This window comes from Spermophilus citellus (genome assembly GCF_964194105.1).
Source record: "Spermophilus citellus genome assembly, chromosome: 16".
NCBI lineage: Eukaryota > Metazoa > Chordata > Mammalia > Rodentia > Sciuridae > Spermophilus > Spermophilus citellus.
The window spans coordinates 2,976,966-2,997,694 of record NC_138196.1 but is presented as its reverse complement, the minus strand read 5'-3'; the positions used below and the strand labels follow the sequence as shown (position 1 = coordinate 2,997,694).

Below are 20,729 nucleotides of genomic sequence, written 5' to 3'. Positions count from 1 at the left end.
TTAGCACATGTGAGGCCCTGGGTTGGATCCTCAGCACCACATAAAAAATAAATACATAAAGTAAAGGTATTGTGCTCAACCACAACTAAAAATATAAATACTAAAGAAAATCAGTTTAAAGACAGACATTGATAGATTGTGTAAAAAGACAATAAAAAATAAAAAAAATAAAAATAAAAATAAAAATACTGTCATGTGGTATCATCATTCAAAACACTTTAGGATAAATTAGATATAGTATTGCCCCATTTAACAGAAAAAGCAGAGAAATCATGACTTGGCTTACCTAAGCTCACACTGCCACAATCTGTACTCACCCAGTGATATGTGACTTATACTCATTTCCACAAGCCGGCCAGTTTCCCAAGGATGCATGCTAGTGTGAACTTGTGCAACCCCCAACCCTATTTCCATAGTAAAAATGTAGAGAACGTGAAGAAGAGAAAAACAAATAAATACAGTGAGAAAGTATAAAATTATATTCCTTAGTACCTTTACCAAACTCCTGATTTTTTTTAAACAATAGTTATCTAGTGTGGCCACTGGAAATGATGAGTGATCTGAATGAGAAACCAAAAGGTCAAGGTTCAGATCTGGTTCCTTACACCAAAAGTTGTGCACAAAGCATGAAAGTCACATGGTGCACTAAGCATGAAAGCAATTTGCTTCTCTATCAACAAGAGGAAAAGATTTTGCATTAGCTACTCCAACGTTGGCTTTATTCAACTGCTAGACCAATTCAGTTGCAAGACCAATAGGAAGCTTAGCAGCATGGCAGCCTGCTGACTGGGAGCCCTATGCCAGTGAAGGCAAAGTTTTCGCCCCTGGGTCTCCTGGAGTATTCAGGGCCCTGTGGAGAGCACAGCCTTGGGAATGACAGTGCCCTTCGGAATGGTCAAGCTGTCACCCTACAGATGTTTCCCATGTTCCTCTCCTGCCTGTCTCCCATACCACCTTATTTGCTTTACCTCTCTGAAATCTGGTAGAGTACATAATAGCCTAAAAACTGAAAAGTAATATTCAAGCATCCTTCACGTAATGTGATCCGTTATGTGAGCCATTGTAAGTCAATGGCTTGAGGGTTTCTTTTTAAATTTTCAAAATCTTATTACATCCTCTAATAGGGTTCTTTTGTGGATAAAAATGATTCAGGACTTTTTAAGTACGAAATCCTTGCTGCTTATAAATGCTAGCTAGAGTCACACAGGTATAGTAAGGAATAAATGTGAAAATAAAAAGGTAATAGACTTTTGATTGAACCTCAGGCTGTATATTTTTTTTACAAATTATAGGAACAAAAATATATAGCTCTCAGTTGTTATAAATAAAATCAAAATAACTTAACCTTAAATATCATTTCAAAAATTTCAAGCCAATGCATCAAAGAAATACATAGTATAAAATGTTTTATGTGCTAATAACTTAAAATTATGACATTATTTTCACTGAAATGTTTGAATATGTTCTTCCATTAAGAACTTGCTCCATCTCTAAAATTTATGTATGGTCCCGACAGCATTATTTAATGCAAAACCTTGATTCCCATTTCAATCCCTAACAAACTAAAAGAAAGTTCAATTGAAATGGGGGAATGAGGTTTGGTCCCAGTAACGGTAAGAGAGTTCTGCAGCAGGAAATTTCAAAAACTGAAGAGCATATAATTTACTTATGTAAATACTTGAAAATAACTGAATCTAACTTACTTGCTTTTGAAACAAAGGAAGCCTTACAAAGCTATTGTTTTATGAAACCTTTTGCATCACTTATCAGAGTGATTTCATAGTTATCCTCGACATGCTAAACATGGTCTTCACTGAGAAAAACCAGCCCAGGAATGAACTCATTTCCAATAAAGCTGATACAACTATTTGATGAACAGAGAAGCTCATAATGATTCCAGAAGTGAGAATAGTGTTTATTCAGTATGCTGGCAGAAAAAAAATCTTTCATTTAGATGCTCAGATCACACAATGAGATTCAAGAAGCAAGGGTGGTCCCAGAAACTGCCAAGATAAAAACAAAGGGATGTGGACTTCATTTACCATCAAGCCAGGCCAATACACCACTGTAGCAGCAGCTCATAAAAGTGGTGGTACACAGGAAAATGAGGATTTTCATGATGACCCTATTGATGTAAGCCTTCTTTATCTAATAATGAGTATATCAATAGATTATCTGCGTGAGAAAACAATTTGCTTCTCTATCAACAAGAGGAAAAGATTTTGTATTAGCTACTCCAACCAATGTTGGCTTTATTCAACTGCTAAAGTTCTTTTGCTCTCCTCCCCTCTCTACCCTTTCTCATTCTCAAAGCAGGGCCAGAGGAATAGTATTAGAGGAATATGGGGTCTGATCCACATAACACTCATGAAAATAAGCCATGATTGTTCCTTATTTTGATTGAATTGGATATGTCCTTTGGGTGAACACACTGACTATTTCTTCAGGTCCTGAAATTTAGTAGCTTTAACCTGATTTTTCAAATACATTACAGGACTCCATTTCCCCCCAGATAATGCTGTGAATTGTGCAGAATGTATACACCTGGACTTAGATGAAGAAACAGGCATCTGTTGAAGAGTGAATATTTTCTCTGTAAGCAGCATGGCACAAATTAAAAGGAGGTCACAAGCACTACCTTTCTTGGCTGGTACACAGCTTGTGAGGAGCAGAGTGCCAATGTGTGGGTCAACCTCTGTGCACCTAGCCCTGCTTATTTCAATTCCAAGCCAGGCGGCCTCAGAAACAAAGAGCTGGTCACTAAGAGAAGACAGTCTCCGGACACAGAAATCCTGCTGATGGAGTCAAAGGGCAGAGGCTGCAACTTTTCTGCCCTCAAAAGGAGTGCCTTATCACTTAGGAGAGACTCCTGTTGACTCCCTACCCAGTAAAGTAAGAAGTGAACCAAAACTTCAAAAATGTACAGAAAGACACAAAGCACATTGTTTAAAGGACCTCTGAAGATGTGAAACTTTACAAAAAAAGAAAAGAAATGGGCAGGAGGAAAGGAAGGAAGGAAGGAAGGAAGGAAGGAAGGAAGGAAGGAAGGAAGGAAGGAAGGAAGGAAGGAAGGCTGGCTTCAGGGCCGAATTTGAAGCCAAGGCTTCCTGCTAGTTTTTGGTCCTCAACGTCATTACTATGCCGCTGCAGAAGAAGCAGCTGCATACTCTGGCAACACGACCAGGGAGGGAGAAATTCAACCAGCTTCTGGGATTTTCGCAGAGGATAATTTAAGCCCCCGTTTCTCGCCGCTGGGGGCCGGGGCACCAGCCGCGGGCGGGGAGCAGGCTGCGGCGCGCATGCGCACATCCCACAGCCCTGCTCCGCGGAGGCCCAGCTGCCGCCACCGTCGCGGCGGGCGCTGTAACCGCGGCTGCCGCCGCTGCTCGGGCGGGCGTTGGTGCCTTGTGCCGAAGGGTCCAGTCGGCCAGAGGGAGCGGCCGGGCGGGAAGAGCCGGCGGCGTGGGCGGCGGCGCCAGAGGAAGGCAGCCGGGCTCCTGAGGTGCGAGGGCGGGCCGGTCCTGCGGCGGTGGAGCGTGGCAGCCACCCCGGGCGCCGTGCGTGCGATGCTGGGCGGGCTGCGGCGCTGAGCGGCGGGAGGCCGAGCGGCTTTTGCGGACCGCGGAGGAGCAGCAGGAGGACGCGCCGAGGGACCGGGGGCCGGGGCGGGCGAGGATCCGCGGGGTCGTGGGCCATGGACGTGGCGGCGGTGACGCGGGCGAACCAGGGCGGCGGCGCGGCGCAGAACCTGCCCGCGGCCAGGTGAGGCTGGGCTGAGCGGGCTCGGGCGCCCGACCTCCGCCGCTGCCGCCGGGCCGCGGAGCGGGGCGGCAGCGGCGGCGCCACATCAGCCGCGGCGGCCTCGGAGGAAGAGGGGTCGCCACCCGGTTTTGTTGTGACCGCCGCTCGCTCGTCGCCGCAGTATTTCCTGTTCGGATTATCTTTTGCTTCCCCCAGCTGCCTCCTCCTCCTCCTCCGCTCACCCACTCCTCCGGGTCCTGGGTCGCAGCTGCCCTCGGCTTTGGCCCATCACCCCCGCCTGGGGACCCCTGGTGCCTCCGCTCCTGGGCTGCGGGGGAGCCCAGCAGAGACCATGAGGAAATTCAAGAAGGTGCTGGACGGCCTGACCGCCGGCTCCTCCTCGGCCTCGCAGCAGCAGCAACAGCAGCAGCACCCGCCAGGGAACCGGGAGCCTGAGATTCAGGAAACGCTCCAGTCCGAGCACTTTCAGCTCTGTAAGGTGAGCAGTGCGTGCAACCCTGCTATGCCGTCATCGGAAAACTGGGGTCGTTTTAGGGGGCGATTCGGGATTTACACAGTAGTGCAAGAGAAACGAGCGCCAATAATAATTGTAGTTCTCATAAAGAGCTCGTTTCTCCCCTAGCAAACGTTTCCTTGGTAGGTTATTTTGAAGACTGATTTCCCACTTTTCGTTGGTGCTTTTCTTTTCTAACAAGAAGCAATAATCATTTCAAGGCTCTTCAAACATATGATCTTCCCTTTGATCCATATCCTGACACTGCTAGCAATAATCTGAAAGCTTTTATATTATAACATTTTAATGAAATTCATCAATTTCGGGATTTCCTTTAAAAACAGTGTCTATCTAGTGAATATTGTTTTTCAGAAAGCCAAACCTGTTCAACCAGGTCTTTGCTCATAACTTTTTTCTTACAACGTGTCTGAGTGGCCTACTGTATGAAATCGCATGGTTCTTTATCATTATGTTAGGTTTAAAAGTTAGTACTGAGATTTTTGCCTGCTAATGGCAAGATAATTGCTATAGCGTTTTGTAATTCAGAAAGAATGATGCAGCGAATTAATTCACCAGCTGTTCAATGAGAAATACAAACGTGGTGTTTTGTTATTAATGTCAGCCTTCCTCATAAATATCCATGTGTTCATAGGTCAGAGTTTCTTAAAAGTCTGTATATACATAACTTTTTGCCTTAATACTCTAAAATTATTATGGACTTGATAGTAAATTGCAGAAACATTTGTTGTATTCATATCCATTCTGTTACAATTGCAAAATGCTTGGTACAGGCTTGATAATTGCTTTACCCAATACCTTGACCAAAATAATGAATTATATGACAACTTTTCCTTGAAGTACTTGCATTTAGCATTCAAGTAATGTTAAATGATGAGACAATTATTCTTGAAACAAAGCATGAGTCACATTTTAAAATCAATTAACAGAATTTTTGACTACTGAAAACGTTAGTAATTTGGTGTCAGACATAGCAGTATAGAACATTAATAGGAAATTTTCTTCTGTAGAATGCCAGTAGTATGGAAAAGCAAAAACTGAAGTATTACTCTGCAATAGATTTTTGTTTATTTCAGGTTCTGTGTTAATAACTAATGTAGAGTTCACTTTTTTTTTTAAAGTAGCACCTATGTGTGTATGTTTTGCATCAGGTATACTTCTAAATTCTAATGCCTGTATTGACATTTCTATTTTTAAATATCCTTTGCTACCTTGGTTGCTGTGATGACACTTGCCCAACCCTAGACTGTTCGCCATGGATTTCCCTATCAACCTTCAGCCCTGGCCTTTGATCCTGTACAGAAGATCCTGGCAGTGGAAACTCAGACTGGTGCTTTAAGGCTGTATCCTTTGTCTATTTTTTTTTAATGGTTGCTTTGTATTCAGCAGTCCTTTTGTGTTGCTAATTAGTTCCAAAACTTTAAAAATTTTCCTGGGTAATTGCAAAGACATGGTGTAATTGGGCATATATTTTGAGGAATTATGTGGTGTCGGCTTTTCCCTTAGGGGAAAATATATAAATATATTTATGTGTGTATATACATATGTATATGTATACATATGTGTATATACTCATATTCAGATTGTATGTTGATGAGGCAGTTCTCAGCTGTAAAACATGTATTGGAATAGAGGTCTAAAGATTTTTTGTAATAACTATTTTCTTTGCAAGGAGCTAGAAATTTCTAAGGGGAAATATATTTGTTAATGCTAGTAGTCTACTGAGTGGAGTTTATTAAGGATGAGATTTAAAGACAATAGTATGGTGCTCATTTTATTTGATATTAAAAAATATACATGGAAAGTTTGAAATTTTTGTTACTATTTATATGTATATTACGTAAATTTATTGTTCTATTGGATTAGAGGTTGGATTTGAATTTGTTTCCCATATGTCTATCTAGAAAATCATTAACAGAAGACAAATGTAGCAAATTAGTTTTCTATAAAAAATTTTGAAGGGTTAATATTTCTAGAAGTTTTACAGCATTTTCTTGTAAAATACATAGGAATTGTACTCTCTTGATGATGTTTTCCCTTTTATAGTCTTCATTTGTTTTAAAAGCTGTTGGGATAAGAGTACATTAACATGTTGAATAAAATAATTATTTTTCCTGGATATGATATAGTAATTTTGTGATAAGCAGTTTTTCAAATACTTCAAAAGATTTTTCAAGATCACTTTTTTAGTCTGAACAATAGAAACTTTTTTACTTCCTCTTTTATACTGTTTAACTTGAAATATAATTTGTGTTTGCTTTTAATATGGCATTTAACCATACTCAATCTAAATATTCTTATTTTTAAACTAAAACATAACATTTTAAAAAGAAGAAGCTTTGTTTATTCATCTGTAGGATATCTGCTTCCTACATATTACTGAGGTAGTATGTTGGAATAGAAAAAAAAAAATCACAAGACATTACTGTTGTCAAAAAAAAAAAAGAAAGAAATGGGGCTATGGGAAGAATTTTACCTAATTACATTACAGCTTTTTCAGAATTTGAATTAAACAAATAAACTTATAATCTTTTAAAATATTTGAAAGAGGTACTGCATAGTGTCAGGATATGCCTCAAGTTTCATTTCTGATTTAGTATAGGATTTTCATAATGCTAATAAAAAATTTCAGATGGGTTTTTGAACTGTGCTACTAAGTGAAGTCCACAACACATAGTAAATACTAGTAGCACAATCATATATATATTTTAAATGGTAAAATCTGACCAGGCCCCATCTGAAATCCATGAATATCTAGGACAGTATTGTCTAAACTACTCTTGCCCAGATGTCTCAATAGTTGAGGCTAGAGTATTATTTGACTTAAATTGTTTAGATATTTTTATTTCTGAATCCAATAATTAAGATTTTCTAATTTAGGATTTCTGTTTTAGTCTTGTGGAGATGGGAATACTTAATTTTGTCCGCTTTCAATGAAACTCTGTAGTGTCAAGTCTAGGTAATTGTTCCAGAAGGACTTTTTGGAACTGAAAGCAGATTTTCCCTCTCCAACAAAAGAATTTCATTACTCAACTAGAATTAAAGTTAAATTAAATCTTTTATTTTTGGATTATTTTGTTTTTATTTTAAATGAATTCAGTTTTCTGTTTTCTGAGTGTGGTCTCAACAATTGCATAGCATATAATTTTTGTCCTTGTAATAGCCAGTCTGGTCCTTTATAATTTAATTATAAGTTCAACCAACAAGGCTATTTTTACAAAACCAAGTATTTGTCTTAGCCAATGTGTTTAACCCTAATACATTTGAATAATTAAAAAGTGGACACAAAGGTCCAGTTAAAATGTTGGGCCTACTGCTGATTGCCAGTTAAAAAGCAAGAATCAGGTGTCTAAAATTATCACTTGTATATGTCCTTTGGTGTCCATAATTTTTAAATATTATATGAGTAAAAGTGAGCCTGCAATTATAGTTTATAATTATACTCTAATTTGTTTCTTAGAACCCTTACTATATTTAGAATGAAGTCTAGAAAACTCTACCAAACCTGTCTCTGCTTTTCTTTTCTTTTCCTTTCTGTCTTTTCTTTACTTTTTTTTAATGAGATTTGTGTAAACATCCCAGAGTGATAAATTGGCTTGTCTACCAGCAATACCACATACTCATTCCTTCTGTTCAGTTTAAGTAACTAATGAGCTTATATAGAAAATAATTTTTTCTTTTTTGTCTCATTTTCTACATATGTGTTTTAAGATATGTTATTTTGTTTTGTTTTGTTTTTATTTTTGAAACTAGATACCTAAATTTATAGATTCTAATTTTGAAGCTCCATATAGGTTTAGCATGCATATTTAAGTTCATTTATTGATATTGCCTTTGTATTTTTCCTATTGCAAATGATTTCTTTTGATATTTGTCTCCATTTTATTCTCATATTAGACTTTTGTAACAAGTCGAAAATGTACTTGCCCTAAAAAGTGTCTTAAGAGGAGAAATTCACTTATAAATAAAGTATTTTCCTAAACTTCACAGTAAAAAAGCATGAGAGTTTTTTGAAGTAGAACTGGTCAATTAGAAGTCTAATTTGACTGATAGTATATTTTCCTAAATGTTGGAGGACTGTACTAAGCTGATCTGCCTACTTTGATTTCAAAACAAAATAATAATAATAAAAAACCCAAATAAGTAGATGAAAAAGTTACCTCTAATTTTATAGCTAGGATTAGTGAAAATTTGAGTCCTTGGAGAGTATCTTACCAGTGATGATGCAAAATGATTGGTGTATTTACTGAGTTAATGTATTACAGATGACTGATATTATAAAAATGTTTAATGCTCAACCTTCTTGGCTTCTGGAAAGATTATGAGATTACAGTGTATTTATTGATGAGATGGAGGAAAGCATAATTTTATAAATTTTGTATATAAAGTAATATGATAATGATGTGATTTAATTCTCTTAATTCTTTTTGCTATGAAGAAATACAGACAATTTTATTTTTTTGAGTAATCTAGGAATCAGAACTTGGGATAAAATAACTATTTTTCATATGGAAAAGTAAAAGGAAAAATGGGTCATAATTGAAAAATGAAGGTATTTTTAATGATATTGCCATTGTCTTCATCCAGTCTTTTGGTTTACTAGTATATTTTCATACCCTAATGTAATCATGGGCTACCCTGATTTTATTTTTAGGATAAATTTCATCTAAAAACAATGAGGGCATTCTATATGTTAAAATTTTAGGGATCTAGCTAGGTGTGGTGGTGCATGCCTGTAATACCTGGGAAGGCTGAGGCAGGAAGATCGCAAGTTCAAAGCCAGACTCACTACAAAGCAAGGCACTAAGCAGCTCAATAAGACCCTGTGTCTAAATAAAATACAACAAGTAGTGCTGGGAATGTATTCAGTGGCTGAGTGCTCCTGAGTTCAATCCCTGGTACCGTTAAAAAAAAAAAAAGAAATTTAGAGACCAAGCAGAAAAATGGAATTTTAGATTGATTAAATTTGTGTAAAATTTGAGATTTAAAAAAATTATCAAAACTATTATCAAAGAATCTCCTTTATCTTTTTGATATGTGGAAAGAAAATACAGTGTAATAGGCAGTCTTTACTTTGAGGAGGCTTGATTCTCTTTTCAATTGCAGTGAAATGTTGCTGGATACATGTTTGCAAAGTGATTTTTTTTAAATCTTAGAGTTCTTTTTAACAAGCATTTATTTATTAATTGTCAAACAACATTATTTTACAAATTGTGGCCTGAATTCTGGTTCTTTTCACTAGGAAATCTTGTGTCCTTGAATTAATTTTTTTTTTACTATAAAAATGAACTTGCTATATTTGATGATTTATTAAAAAAATTCTGATTTCAACTAACTATATATTTTTCTGCGGGAGTAATGCAAAAGAAATGAAGGTGTGAGCCTTACTCTCAAGAGGTTTCCCGTCTTAACCAGGGGAGAATTATCTAGGGGCTTACTGACATTACACAAATGTAGATTACTAGAATTTGTTGCATTTGATTAATATTTTTGCATGTTATTAAGGATTCAGAATGGCAGGGAATAAGCAGTAGGAGAATTATTTTAGGCAGGCAGACCGTTGGAAAAGAGAATCATCATGGTAGTTTGAAGGATTAAAAAAAACTGTTTGAAATAATGATCCTAATTAGGTTGGGGGAGAAATAAGCCAGTTTGACAAGGACCTTGAATGTTAACTTAAGGTATCTACATGCTATTCAGTTAGGAATTATAGTTATGTAAGGTGATTTAACAGGAAGAAAGATTTTTTTTTTCATAATTAATGGGGCAGTTGTGTCATAGATGAAAAGAATAGAACAAGTAAAATCTCATAGGTAACTATTAATTTTATATGTAATAAAAAGGACCCAGAACAAATGTGGAAGAATGGGAATTGGAGGACTTAATGACTCGTTTGTATAAAATCTTAGGGAGTGACTAATGATAAGATTTTGCACATAAAGCATCAAAGCTATTATAAAACACAAATGGAAAACTTGGCAAAGAGGTGGCAGAGAAATGTTGTTTGAGATTATGTCATCTTTTGCTTTTGTTGCAATGCCATTTTGAAAAGGCAGCCTAGACTTCTTATTTTAGACAAGAATTTGATAATACTTTTATGATTGATTTCATTTTGGGCTTGTCCTTGGCAATTTCCTGAATTTCATTATTAAATTTATATTAAAGTTACTATTAGCTTTTTGGCTTTGGCAATTAATTCTCTGTCAGTATTTCTCAGTAATAGTAGCATTTTGGGCAGTTTAATTCTGTGGAGTTTGTCCAGCATGTTACAGGATATTTAGTATTCCTGGCTCCTACCATGTCATCGTTGCCTTCCATGCAATGTTGCAACCCCAAGGCTCCCACACACTTACAGGTGGGATTGGATGAGTCACTGCACTTAAGCCTAAGTTCTTCATTTATTTAAAAGTCCTAAATAACCCCTACCTCTCTTGTGAGACTATTGTCAGGGTTAAACATAATAAATATATGTGTGTAGCTTTTAAGACCATTCAGGGACATTTTGATGAATGTTCCATATATGATTGTTATTATTATGGAAATTTTTTTCTGTGGTTTTAACTTTCAGGTCCTTCATTCATAGGTGCCAGATGCTGTTTAAGAAGGCCTCCACTTCATTTATTTTTGTAGCTGATGCAGTCTTTGAAGAAAAGATCTTTGAGTTTGCCTTTTAAATGGTCATGTTATTCTCAAAGACAAGTTTGCAAAATTGCTATTTAGATGTAAGATAAAATATTTAAAGTTTCTTATACAGGGTATGAAATCAATTAATGACTAGTAAGATAGTATTAGATTACTTGCAGCTTATTTTATTGTATTTTTACACAACATAATTATACTACTGAAAAAAAGGTTAAAAAGAGTTATAATCACATGGAGTTCTAGCTGTAGAGGAGAAACAAGGAACTTTAAATACTTTTACTTGTCAACTCTTCTCCCTGAAAGAGAACTCTGCATAAAAGGAAGAATGAGTGCTAAATTAGCATTTTGTCATAAGTCAGCTTATTTCTATTGAGTATTCTGTTTTCCATTTGTTTTTTACTATAATTCATTTGAAAATTATAATTTGATTTTGCTATCCTAAAGAAAAAATGTAAAGAAATATTGGAAGCATTACCTTATTATTAGATTTATGTTCTCATTTTCAGACTTCTTTGTGAAGGACTTGAGAATTCTTTGACCTATGTCTATATAATCTTTTGATTGAATGTTCTGAAATACCTGTAAAAAAGGAGGTAGTATTGACTTCATCCCATTGTAGCTCCTTACTTTCTGTCTATTGACTGCTTGCTACTTGTTCAGTAGATGCACAAGTGTAATCCTTTGTGTACAAAAGAGATCAGGAAGGAGCATATGAATGAATAAAAACAGTCATTTTTCCTTGAAAGTGTCGCGACCCCCTTGCCCGCAAGGAAGACGCAACACCGGGAATCTTCTTACAGCTGTTTATTCAGGCTCTGCAGAGTTCTTCCTCCCCCGGAAGCCCCTCCCAGCCTTAATAAAGTATCCGAACACCCAATGTGAAGCTGCCACGTGGAGCTTTCTCATAGGGTGTCAAAGAACCAAGTGCCAACTCTCCCAAAGAAGGAGTTGTTTGTCACAGACCACAACGAGGCCGGCGCCATCTTGTAATGGCGACCGGTCTGAAGAAACGGCTCACCACAGTTCCCCCTTTTGTTTTCTAAAAACAACACAGGCGAGAGTAGAGGTCCTATCCCACTGTGCAGAAGTGGCTGCATAGTATGGCTCAGCACATACTTATATATTTCTTGCAGATAGAATGGAAAGTTACCAGTAGGCGGGAGCAAGGGCGGGGGGAGACAGAAAGTTCTTGTTAACTCATACCAAGCCTTCAACCAGGAACCTTATCGGACCCAAGCAGGTCAAGACGTTCCCACATGACCGTTATAGGCTGAATAATATGAAAACAGACACCACAAGTCCTTCAAGGCCTGGTGCAGAGGAGAGGAGCTGCCTCAAGGCCTTGTGAGCTGGCCTCTTTGACATGCACAACAAGAAACCAGGGCTGGATCCAAGCCCTGGGGGCCAGGGGGAGTCCGTGCCAGCAGTTCCCCCTCTTTTGTTTGTGGCACGTCAAAGGGAATCAAGTAGCCCCTGTCTTAGGTCGTTCACTGCCCTTACAGTGCTTACCCGTCTCTGGGGAGGCCCCATTCCCCTGTCTTAGGTTGCAGTGCAAGCGTGAAAGTTGCCCGTCTCTGGGTACTACAAGATCAGCTCGTTGTTGCCAAGGCGTTTAGTGGTATCTATTCAGCCAGTCATTATTAGGTCTTTAATTGGTTCCGGTTCAACAGGGCATAGAGTCAGAGGAGAGGAATAATAAAAATAAGGAAGAAAAGGGGGCAAAAGGAGAAAGGCATGAAGCAGGAATCATTGTAGAAAAATCATCTTCGAATTGGTCGGAGACAAACTTCAGTAAGATCATCTTTGGTTTGTAGGCGTTGATAATGGACCTGTATTGGCTTAGAAGTCAGAATGTTAATTTGGTCTTTAATAAATTGTGTCATTCTCTTGACAAGGCAGGGGCCTACAGCAGCTACAAGAAGGAGACCGAAAAGCGGTCCCATTACAGTGGACATCAAAGGAGTCAGCCATGGGGTATTTTTAAACCATTGTTCAAACCATCCTTGTTGTGCTTCAAACTCCTTTTGTCTTTTAGCCAATCTTTCCGTGACCTTTTCTATAGTTTTAGGATTACCCCAGTGTGATCTGCATAAGCATAACACTGGTCCTTTAAGGCTACACATAGTCCTCCTTCCCTTGGGAATAATAAATCTAGTCCCCTCCTATATTGTAACACAACTTCTGAGAGGGAAGTGAGGGACTTTTCCAAAGCAGTAATAGACTTGGCCATGGCTGTTAAATCCTTATTTATAGCCATTTGTAGATTTAGTAATTGACCTCCCTGGACATAGGTGGCTGTCCCTGTTCCTATTCCGGTTGCTATTCTGCCTATGCCCAGTAGGAGGGCAATAGTCATAGTTATGGGTTCTCTGGGGAGCCGAGTATGTCCCTCAAGGTGTCCCAGGGTGTAGTCTGACCCATGATAAGATATCCTCGGCCATAGTTGTACCAACACACAGAAATCAGTAGTTGTATTTAAGACTGCCATGGAAACACAGGGAGTTAACCCAGTATTGCAAGCAAAATAGGACCCTTTGGGACCCCACAAATAATCAGATTGAGATTGATTTATTGGTCGGGTGATGTTGCAGAAATGTTGGCGTGAAAGCGGCACCTTTCCCAAGCAAACCCCTTGCCCCATGACCTCCGTGATAGTCAACTTATAGCTGGGCAGAGAATAACATTTAGGATCTGCAGTGGTATTAGAGGATAAATTAGACAGTATTGCTACCCCCTCATAATAGGGCGGCCTGGAGGTCAAGTATAGCCAGCAATCTTGGGTCCTGTTAGGATTAGTGGCATTGAGAGCGAAGAAAGCTCCTCGGACCAAATTAAGAAGACGATCTCCAGTTCCAGGGTGTATGGGCTCAGGGGCATAATCAAAGGTTTGATAGCCCATAGTTATTGTTTGACCACTGGGGGAAGGTTTTAATGTTGGGGCTATGGGCTGTTTGGGTCTAGATGAGGCCTTTTGGTCTCCGAGCACCTGATTGGGTCCTATTAGACTCCCAGTAGGCTGTTTTGTGGTCAATTTGAGCCGAAAAAGCAGGCCAGGATTGTACTGTCCGGGGGTGTAAATACTCAGCCCCCAGAGATATCCTTAAGTCCAATCTGGTTGTTGTCTTCCATTGGAAGTAAACTGAATAGTAATATTTGTTTGCCAGAAATGGGCATAGTCATTCCTAGGTGAATTCTTAAGCCAATACCCATTACTAGAGGTTTCACATCCCCAGGAGGCACAATAATAGGCCTTAGGTCCCTGGCAGCATCTATATATTTTCCCCTCCTTTATTTTTTGTAGATAAATTTTTAAATGTTGATGGGCTCGTTTCACAATAGCTTGTCCCTGGGGGTTATAAGGAATGCCTGTTTTGTGTTCAATTTCCCATTGGGTGCAGAACCGTTGAATTGTTTGGCTTATATATGTGGGTCCATTGTCTGTTTTGAGACAACGTGGACTGCCCATGCAAGAGAAAGCTTTTAAGAGATGTCCAATAACATCTTTGGCCTTTTCTCCAGTGTGTAATGTAACAAAGATATAGCCAAAGTATGTATCAATAGAAACATGTACAAAAGACAGCTTACCAAAACTAGGGAAGTGGGTAACATCAGTTTGTCAGATATCATTGGGGTGTAAGCCTCTAGGATTAACACCCAAACTGGGGAAATGAAGAAATGGAGCACATACTGGGCACAGGGAGACAATTTGTAAAGCTTGATCACGCGAGCATCCTGTGCGGAAGCGTAAAGATTGTGAATTTAGATGGAATTTAGCATGGAGTTGTGAGGCCTCATCATACTTGGTTATAGTGTATACTAGGCCCATATTATGAGTGGCAGCATCTGCTTTAGCATTACCTTCCGCCAGAGGCCCAGGAAGCTCCGAGTGTCCTCGGATATGTCCAATGAATAAAGGATCTCGTCTAGCCCAAACAAGGAGCTGAACCGTTTGTAATTGTTCCATGATAGTGGATTGCCTGCCAATATAAGGGGCTGTTTTAATAACTGAGGCTAACTTAGCAACATAGAGACTATCAGTATACACATTAAGTGGGATGGAATTGTATAGTTTAAGGGCCATAATTAGAGCCTCAACTTCTGATCTTTGGGCAGACAGTTTAGGAACAGGGTGTCAAATTACTTGAGATCCATCAAAAACAACAGCAAACCCCCCTTTTGCTCCACCTGTATAAACAGTCTGAGCTCCCGGGATAGGTTCCCCTTTAATAATTTTAGGAAAAATAATAGGACATTGTTTAAGGCCTCCTAGAAGTTTATGTCGGGGAAAGTGATTATCAATTTTACCTTTGAAAGTACAAAGAAAAAGACACCAAAGATCATGTTTTTGTTGTAATTTTAAAATCATATCTTGGGTATAAGGTTGAATGAGAATGTCAAGAGTTTTTCCAAACAATGCATCACCCAAATATTAGGCTTTCCAGATCAGATTTATCACTAGTTTATAAAAGGGAGTTATCACCCGAGAGTTAGAAGCGGGTAAATGGACCCAATAGATGGGACCTGTTTGCCAAAACACTCCAGTAGGAGTTAATTTTGAAGGCAGGATTATAAATGATAGGGGTATAGAATAATCTATCTGGGTAACCTGCATCTCTTGTAAGGCTGTTTCTATTAACCTGAGTGCCTTCAAGGCTTTTGGAGTAGGTTTTCGCAGGGAGGTGGGTGAGGGGCCTCCTCTCAAAAGGTCATACAGGGGTTTAAGTTAGTAGTTCAATATACTTAATGTTTAATCAACAATGTGAATTTATGTACCAAAATTAATCCCTATCTTAAACAGTAAGAATTGTTAGGCAACAAGGATCTTTCTGTAAAGAAATAAACTCACATTCCAATAGGTGTTTGTCATGTCAAAATATGGACAAAATTTTAGCTCACATTAGTATGGTTAAATTAGGAAAATAAACTGAAATATCTTTAAGTTAATTATAGTCAGTTTAGTATATGAAATTTTTTCTCTCTTTTTTGTTTAGATAACAATATAAAAATCTTTTTACTTAGGGAAATGAATAGAAAGACCTTATTTTACCCAAAGATGATTTCTTTCTTCTTCTTAGGATCCATGTGTGCTTTGTCTTTGTTGGAACATCTTGTTCTTTAAAAAAAATACACTTTGGAACAATTTCTGAAAACCTTAGGATCTATAAACAAATTATTATACTTTGATAAGAAATATCAATGAAAATATAGTTAAAATCCTTAGATATTTTGTAGAAATAATTATAATAATTTATCATCTTATGAGTTTAAACAGTAACTTTGAGAAGGAGAAACTACGTGATTGCATTTTCACTTAAAAGCAAATTTACAGTAAACACATTTATCTCAAATATCTGTAACTGAAAAGGCAGAGTATCTGATAAATGTAAATATAAAACATAAATTATGGGTTTTCTGTTGAAGAAAAACAATTAGGCAAATATATATTAATTAATCAATTAGGCATGTGCTAATTAATTTATAGATTAACAAATATAGGTTATTTAAATATCTAAAAAATATATATTAAGAATAAGAACTTAACTTATAATTGTATTAACTTTATGTAACCACGTGGTCTTAAAATATTTGGATCCATGTTAATTTATTTTTAACTAGGAGTGCACTCTTCTATGTGACGTCACTTGATGTACTGAAATAAGATCCTTGAGTATACATTTTTATTTTTATAGTTAGCAATTAGAATAAGGATTTTTTGGTCATCACAGGAACCTTGCCGGCTTGTTCCTGTGGCAAGCAAATGCATCCTCATAACTTCCAAAATTAAAAGTAAAATATAAAGAAGCATATTTGATATCTCTCATCAATAGAACATTATTTAGTAACACAACTACAGAGAAAAGTCAGGTTATTTAACTTGGAACTAGCTTAAATTTAGGACTGTAACATAGAAAGCTGTGGAATTAAATTTTGTCTGAAAAAGATATCTTTTGTTAGCATTGATAGGCAGGCATGTTTCAAAAATATAGGCTCTGAGTAGCTCCGGTAGAAATCTGAAACACAGCAAAACAGGTCAGTGGCTGGAAGGCGGGACTAGAAGTCCTGTCTGAGTGACTGTGGAAGAACCAATCGGCAGCCCCCAAAAGTGTGGGAGGCGGGACCAGGAAGCCGCTCTTCTGGCTAGGCACCCCATGGTTACCATGGTGATGCAAGCAACATGGAGTCCGCTGCTCATTTTGGAGGCAAAAGTTCCCCAAGGTTTCCTAGCCGATTGCATTTTGTTTGATTTTGTCTGCATTTTTCCCCGCCTGGCCAAGATCTTACTGCGGTAGCAGCTTGTTCTGTCTCTGGACCGCCCCGTACACTCTGGCTTCCGGGGCCCGGGGTGGGCCCCTGTTCCCGTTTCCCGGCTGCAGTGGGCGTCCCTGAGCATCAAACTTGGAATTACGCTCGCTGCCGTAGCTATCTGAGCATAGACCCCAGGACCATAATTAATTTGCTGATTTATGATAGCATATTGTCCTGAGCCTGTTAAAATTTCAAGGTTACACTGTGGGAAGCCGGCGTCCTGATTGACTCAGGCTAGCTCACGACACCTCTCTTGATTTTCACTTTTCCACAACAACAACAACAACAACAACAACAAAAAAATCCCTCCGGACAATACAGCCCTGCAAAGTTGTTGCCAGTCACTAGGTGTCAGCTGATTGGCAGAGAAAAACTCGAAGAGAGTCAATGTAAAGGGGGCATGGGGTCTGTAATTAGTAATTGCCTCCTTTAGTTGTTTAATGTCCTTAAAGGCTAAAGAAACATACACTCTGGCCGGCTGTCCATCGGCATCCAGGTTTTCAATTACTGGAAAAGTTTGGGATATCTTAGGCTGCCACTGAACACCCCCCCTGCCTTCTGGGGTTGTCCTCGTTCCAATCGGGGTTATAAGGAGGGAGCGCAACAGGGATCGGGGCCGTAGATGCTTTAAATCTTGACTTCTTCATTCGACCCTCCAGTTCCTCTATCTCCCTTTCCAGTTCCTCCTCCTGCCAGCTGTTACCATGGAGCCCAGTTAGTAACTCCCTTATCTTAGAAATGTACTCAGCACTGTGAAGCCCAGCTCAAGGCCAGAGGCCTTGTTACATATTTGTGTGAAAAACTAGTAAGGGAGTGTCTAGCGCCTGGAGTGCTGATCTTTTCAGACAGTAGCCAAATAAAACAGGACACAGCAACAAAAGAAACACAGAAAACAAAAGTGAAAGTACACAGTGCAGCTGCAATAAAATATGAGGCTCTCTCTTTCTTAGGAGAGGAGCTGATTCCGCTTTGGTCGCGGGTCCCACTAACCGGGACTATCAGGTCCCGCCCACCGGGACTGTCGTGTCCCACCCACGGGGACTGTCGGGTCCCACCCACGGGGACTGTGGGGTCCCACTTACCGGGACTGTTCAGTGCACCACCTCTGACGACTTGCAAGTTTTGATTTTCCCGGGTTTCGGCACCACTTGTCGCGACCCCCTTGCCCGCAAGGAAGACGCAACACCGGGAATCTTCTTACAGCTGTTTATTCAGGCTCTGCAGAGTTCTTCCTCCCCCGGAAGCCCCTCCCAGCCTTAATAAAGTATCCGAACACCCAATGTGAAGCTGCCACGTGGAGCTTTCTCATAGGGTGTCAAAGAACCAAGTGCCAACTCTCCCAAAGAAGGAGTTGTTTGTCACAGACCACAACGAGGCCGGCGCCATCTTGTAATGGCGACCGGTCTGAAGAAACGGCTCACCACATGAAAGGGCAGCTCATTTTGAGTACTAAGATGGTAGATTGTACCATTTTCTTTGTGTGATAGTCTCATTATGACATAAGAAATTGCGGCATTTTTTACTACCATTAACAAAGTTTACTTTCCTTTCTTGAGTGTTAATGACTGATATGTAAATTTAAAATGAATTTACTTAAAAATGATAAAGAATTTCATGTGGTCTTATTAACTTTTACGTAAGATTTAGTATGGAAACTATCTTGAATTGCTGGTATTTGAGTGCTAATTTGTTAATTCTGTAGTACTTTAGAAGAGTAATAGCTGGGAATAAGTGGACTGTAGGGTTGATTATCACTAAATAAAAGATAATCTCTTGTTATTATGCCATTAATTTGGCTTCAAAGAGGCATGCTATTTACAAGAAGAAAATTAACACTTATAGGTTTTGATTTGTTTTGTAATGTTTAAATGAGAATTTTCTGAATTGATTTGACACTAGCATCATCCGAAGGTATACTTAATATTTGGTGATTGCAGATTAAAAAAATAGTTTTTTGATGTTTAGAAACATAATAAAATGATATAATGAGAGCATTTCATTATATATTTACTTTTTGACTTGAGTGCCTTTTATTAAGATGGATTTTAAACATAATCTAGAACTACCAACTTCTTGGAAAGCAAAACAAAGTGATTTAAAAGTTTATAAAATCATAATCCTAAAAGACTAAGAAAAAGTACTTGATACATATCTCTTCCCTTAGTCATGTGCAACATAAATTATTCTAAGAAGAAATTGATACTTTCTGATGTACTTAGACTTTTTCCTGTAAAGACATTCAGATTTCTATGTTATATAATTATTTTATAAGTTGAATTATTTTGTAAATTGAATCTGTTTCTTATTTTTATTTGCAGCAATAAAAGAAATTAGTGATCTTCCATATATCTAAGTTTTCATTTTTAGTGGTTTTGAATAATTTAGACATATGGCTGTCATCCACTTTCAGATTTTGCAATTCCAGTTGCTTTACTATCTCATTCTTGTATTTCATTTTAAAAACTTTTTGGACATTAACTTTTTTTACCATGTAACTTTTCTTTTTTCTTTTTTTTTTTTTTTTTTTTTTTTTTTTTAAAGACAGAGTGAGAGAGGAGAGAGAGAGAGAGAGAGAGAGAGAGAGAGAGAGAGAGAGAGAGAGAATTTTTAATATTTATTTCTTAGTTCTCGGCGGACACAACATCTTTGTTGGTATGTGGTGCTGAGGATCGAACCCGGGCCGCACGCATGCCAGGCGAGCGCGCTACCGCTTGAGCCACATCCCCAGCCCCAACTTTTCTTTTTTCTTGTGGCTATGGGTGGAAGGTAACTTGATAGAAGGAGGTAGGGAACAGAACTCTTGATAATAGTTTACTGCTTAGTACTCCATATTCCACAGTGAGCCTTGTGTTTAGCGATTCCTTAAGTCCAGAATACTCTTCCCTCTGTTTAAATATTTTTTTTGTTTAAAGACTAATGTCTCTGTGATATATATATTTTTAATTCATTCTGCCTCCAACCCATTTAGCCATCTTTTTCTTAGTTCAGCATCTAAAAATCTAAATTTCTACATTACCATTTAATATGAGAGTAGTATCACCATATAGACATTAAGTGTGTAAAAATAGATGTCTTGAAAATTGCAGCTGTCGTATTGGGTGGTATTTTTCTTTAAAATAATCCATCAAGAACATTATTACATGTGAGAAGATGCAGTGCAGTCCTAAAATCGCAGATCAGCAAAGTTAGCCATTATTCTCTGCTTTATCAGGAATCTAGAAGTTAGTATTCACTGTATGAATTATATAACCAAGAAAGAGAAACGTACAGATCCTAATGGATCAACTCAATATGTGCTGTAATAAGGATTATATAGAAGATGAGTGTGTGTGTGTGTGTGTGTGTGTGCGCGCGCGCGTGTGTGTGTGTGTGCGTGCACGCGTGGACACATGAAAGTAATGAATATCTAAACGTTTAGTTTAGGAATTAGTAAATATTTTCTGTAAATATTTAAATTATTGTATGCCTTATGATCTCTGACATCTACTCTGTTCTGCTGAGATAGCAC

The 20,729-nt window shown here is 38.3% G+C and overlaps 1 protein-coding gene across 1 annotated transcript in view; it reads left to right on the top strand.

Annotated features, from left to right (window-relative positions):
* Window positions 1-1,591: 1,591 nt before the first annotated feature.
* Window positions 1,592-20,729, top strand: part of LOC308635052 (uncharacterized protein) — a gene marked incomplete at both ends in the record, with an annotated part of 47,345 nt that continues 28,207 nt past the window's right edge. Inside the window, 5 exons of the mRNA XM_081269316.1 lie at window positions 1,592-1,613; window positions 3,151-3,363; window positions 3,417-3,762; window positions 3,958-4,240; window positions 5,519-5,616. Of these exons, the coding sequence (XP_081125442.1) occupies window positions 1,592-1,613; window positions 3,151-3,363; window positions 3,417-3,762; window positions 3,958-4,240; window positions 5,519-5,616 (962 nt within the window). The remainder of the gene's footprint in view (window positions 1,614-3,150; window positions 3,364-3,416; window positions 3,763-3,957; window positions 4,241-5,518; window positions 5,617-20,729) is intronic.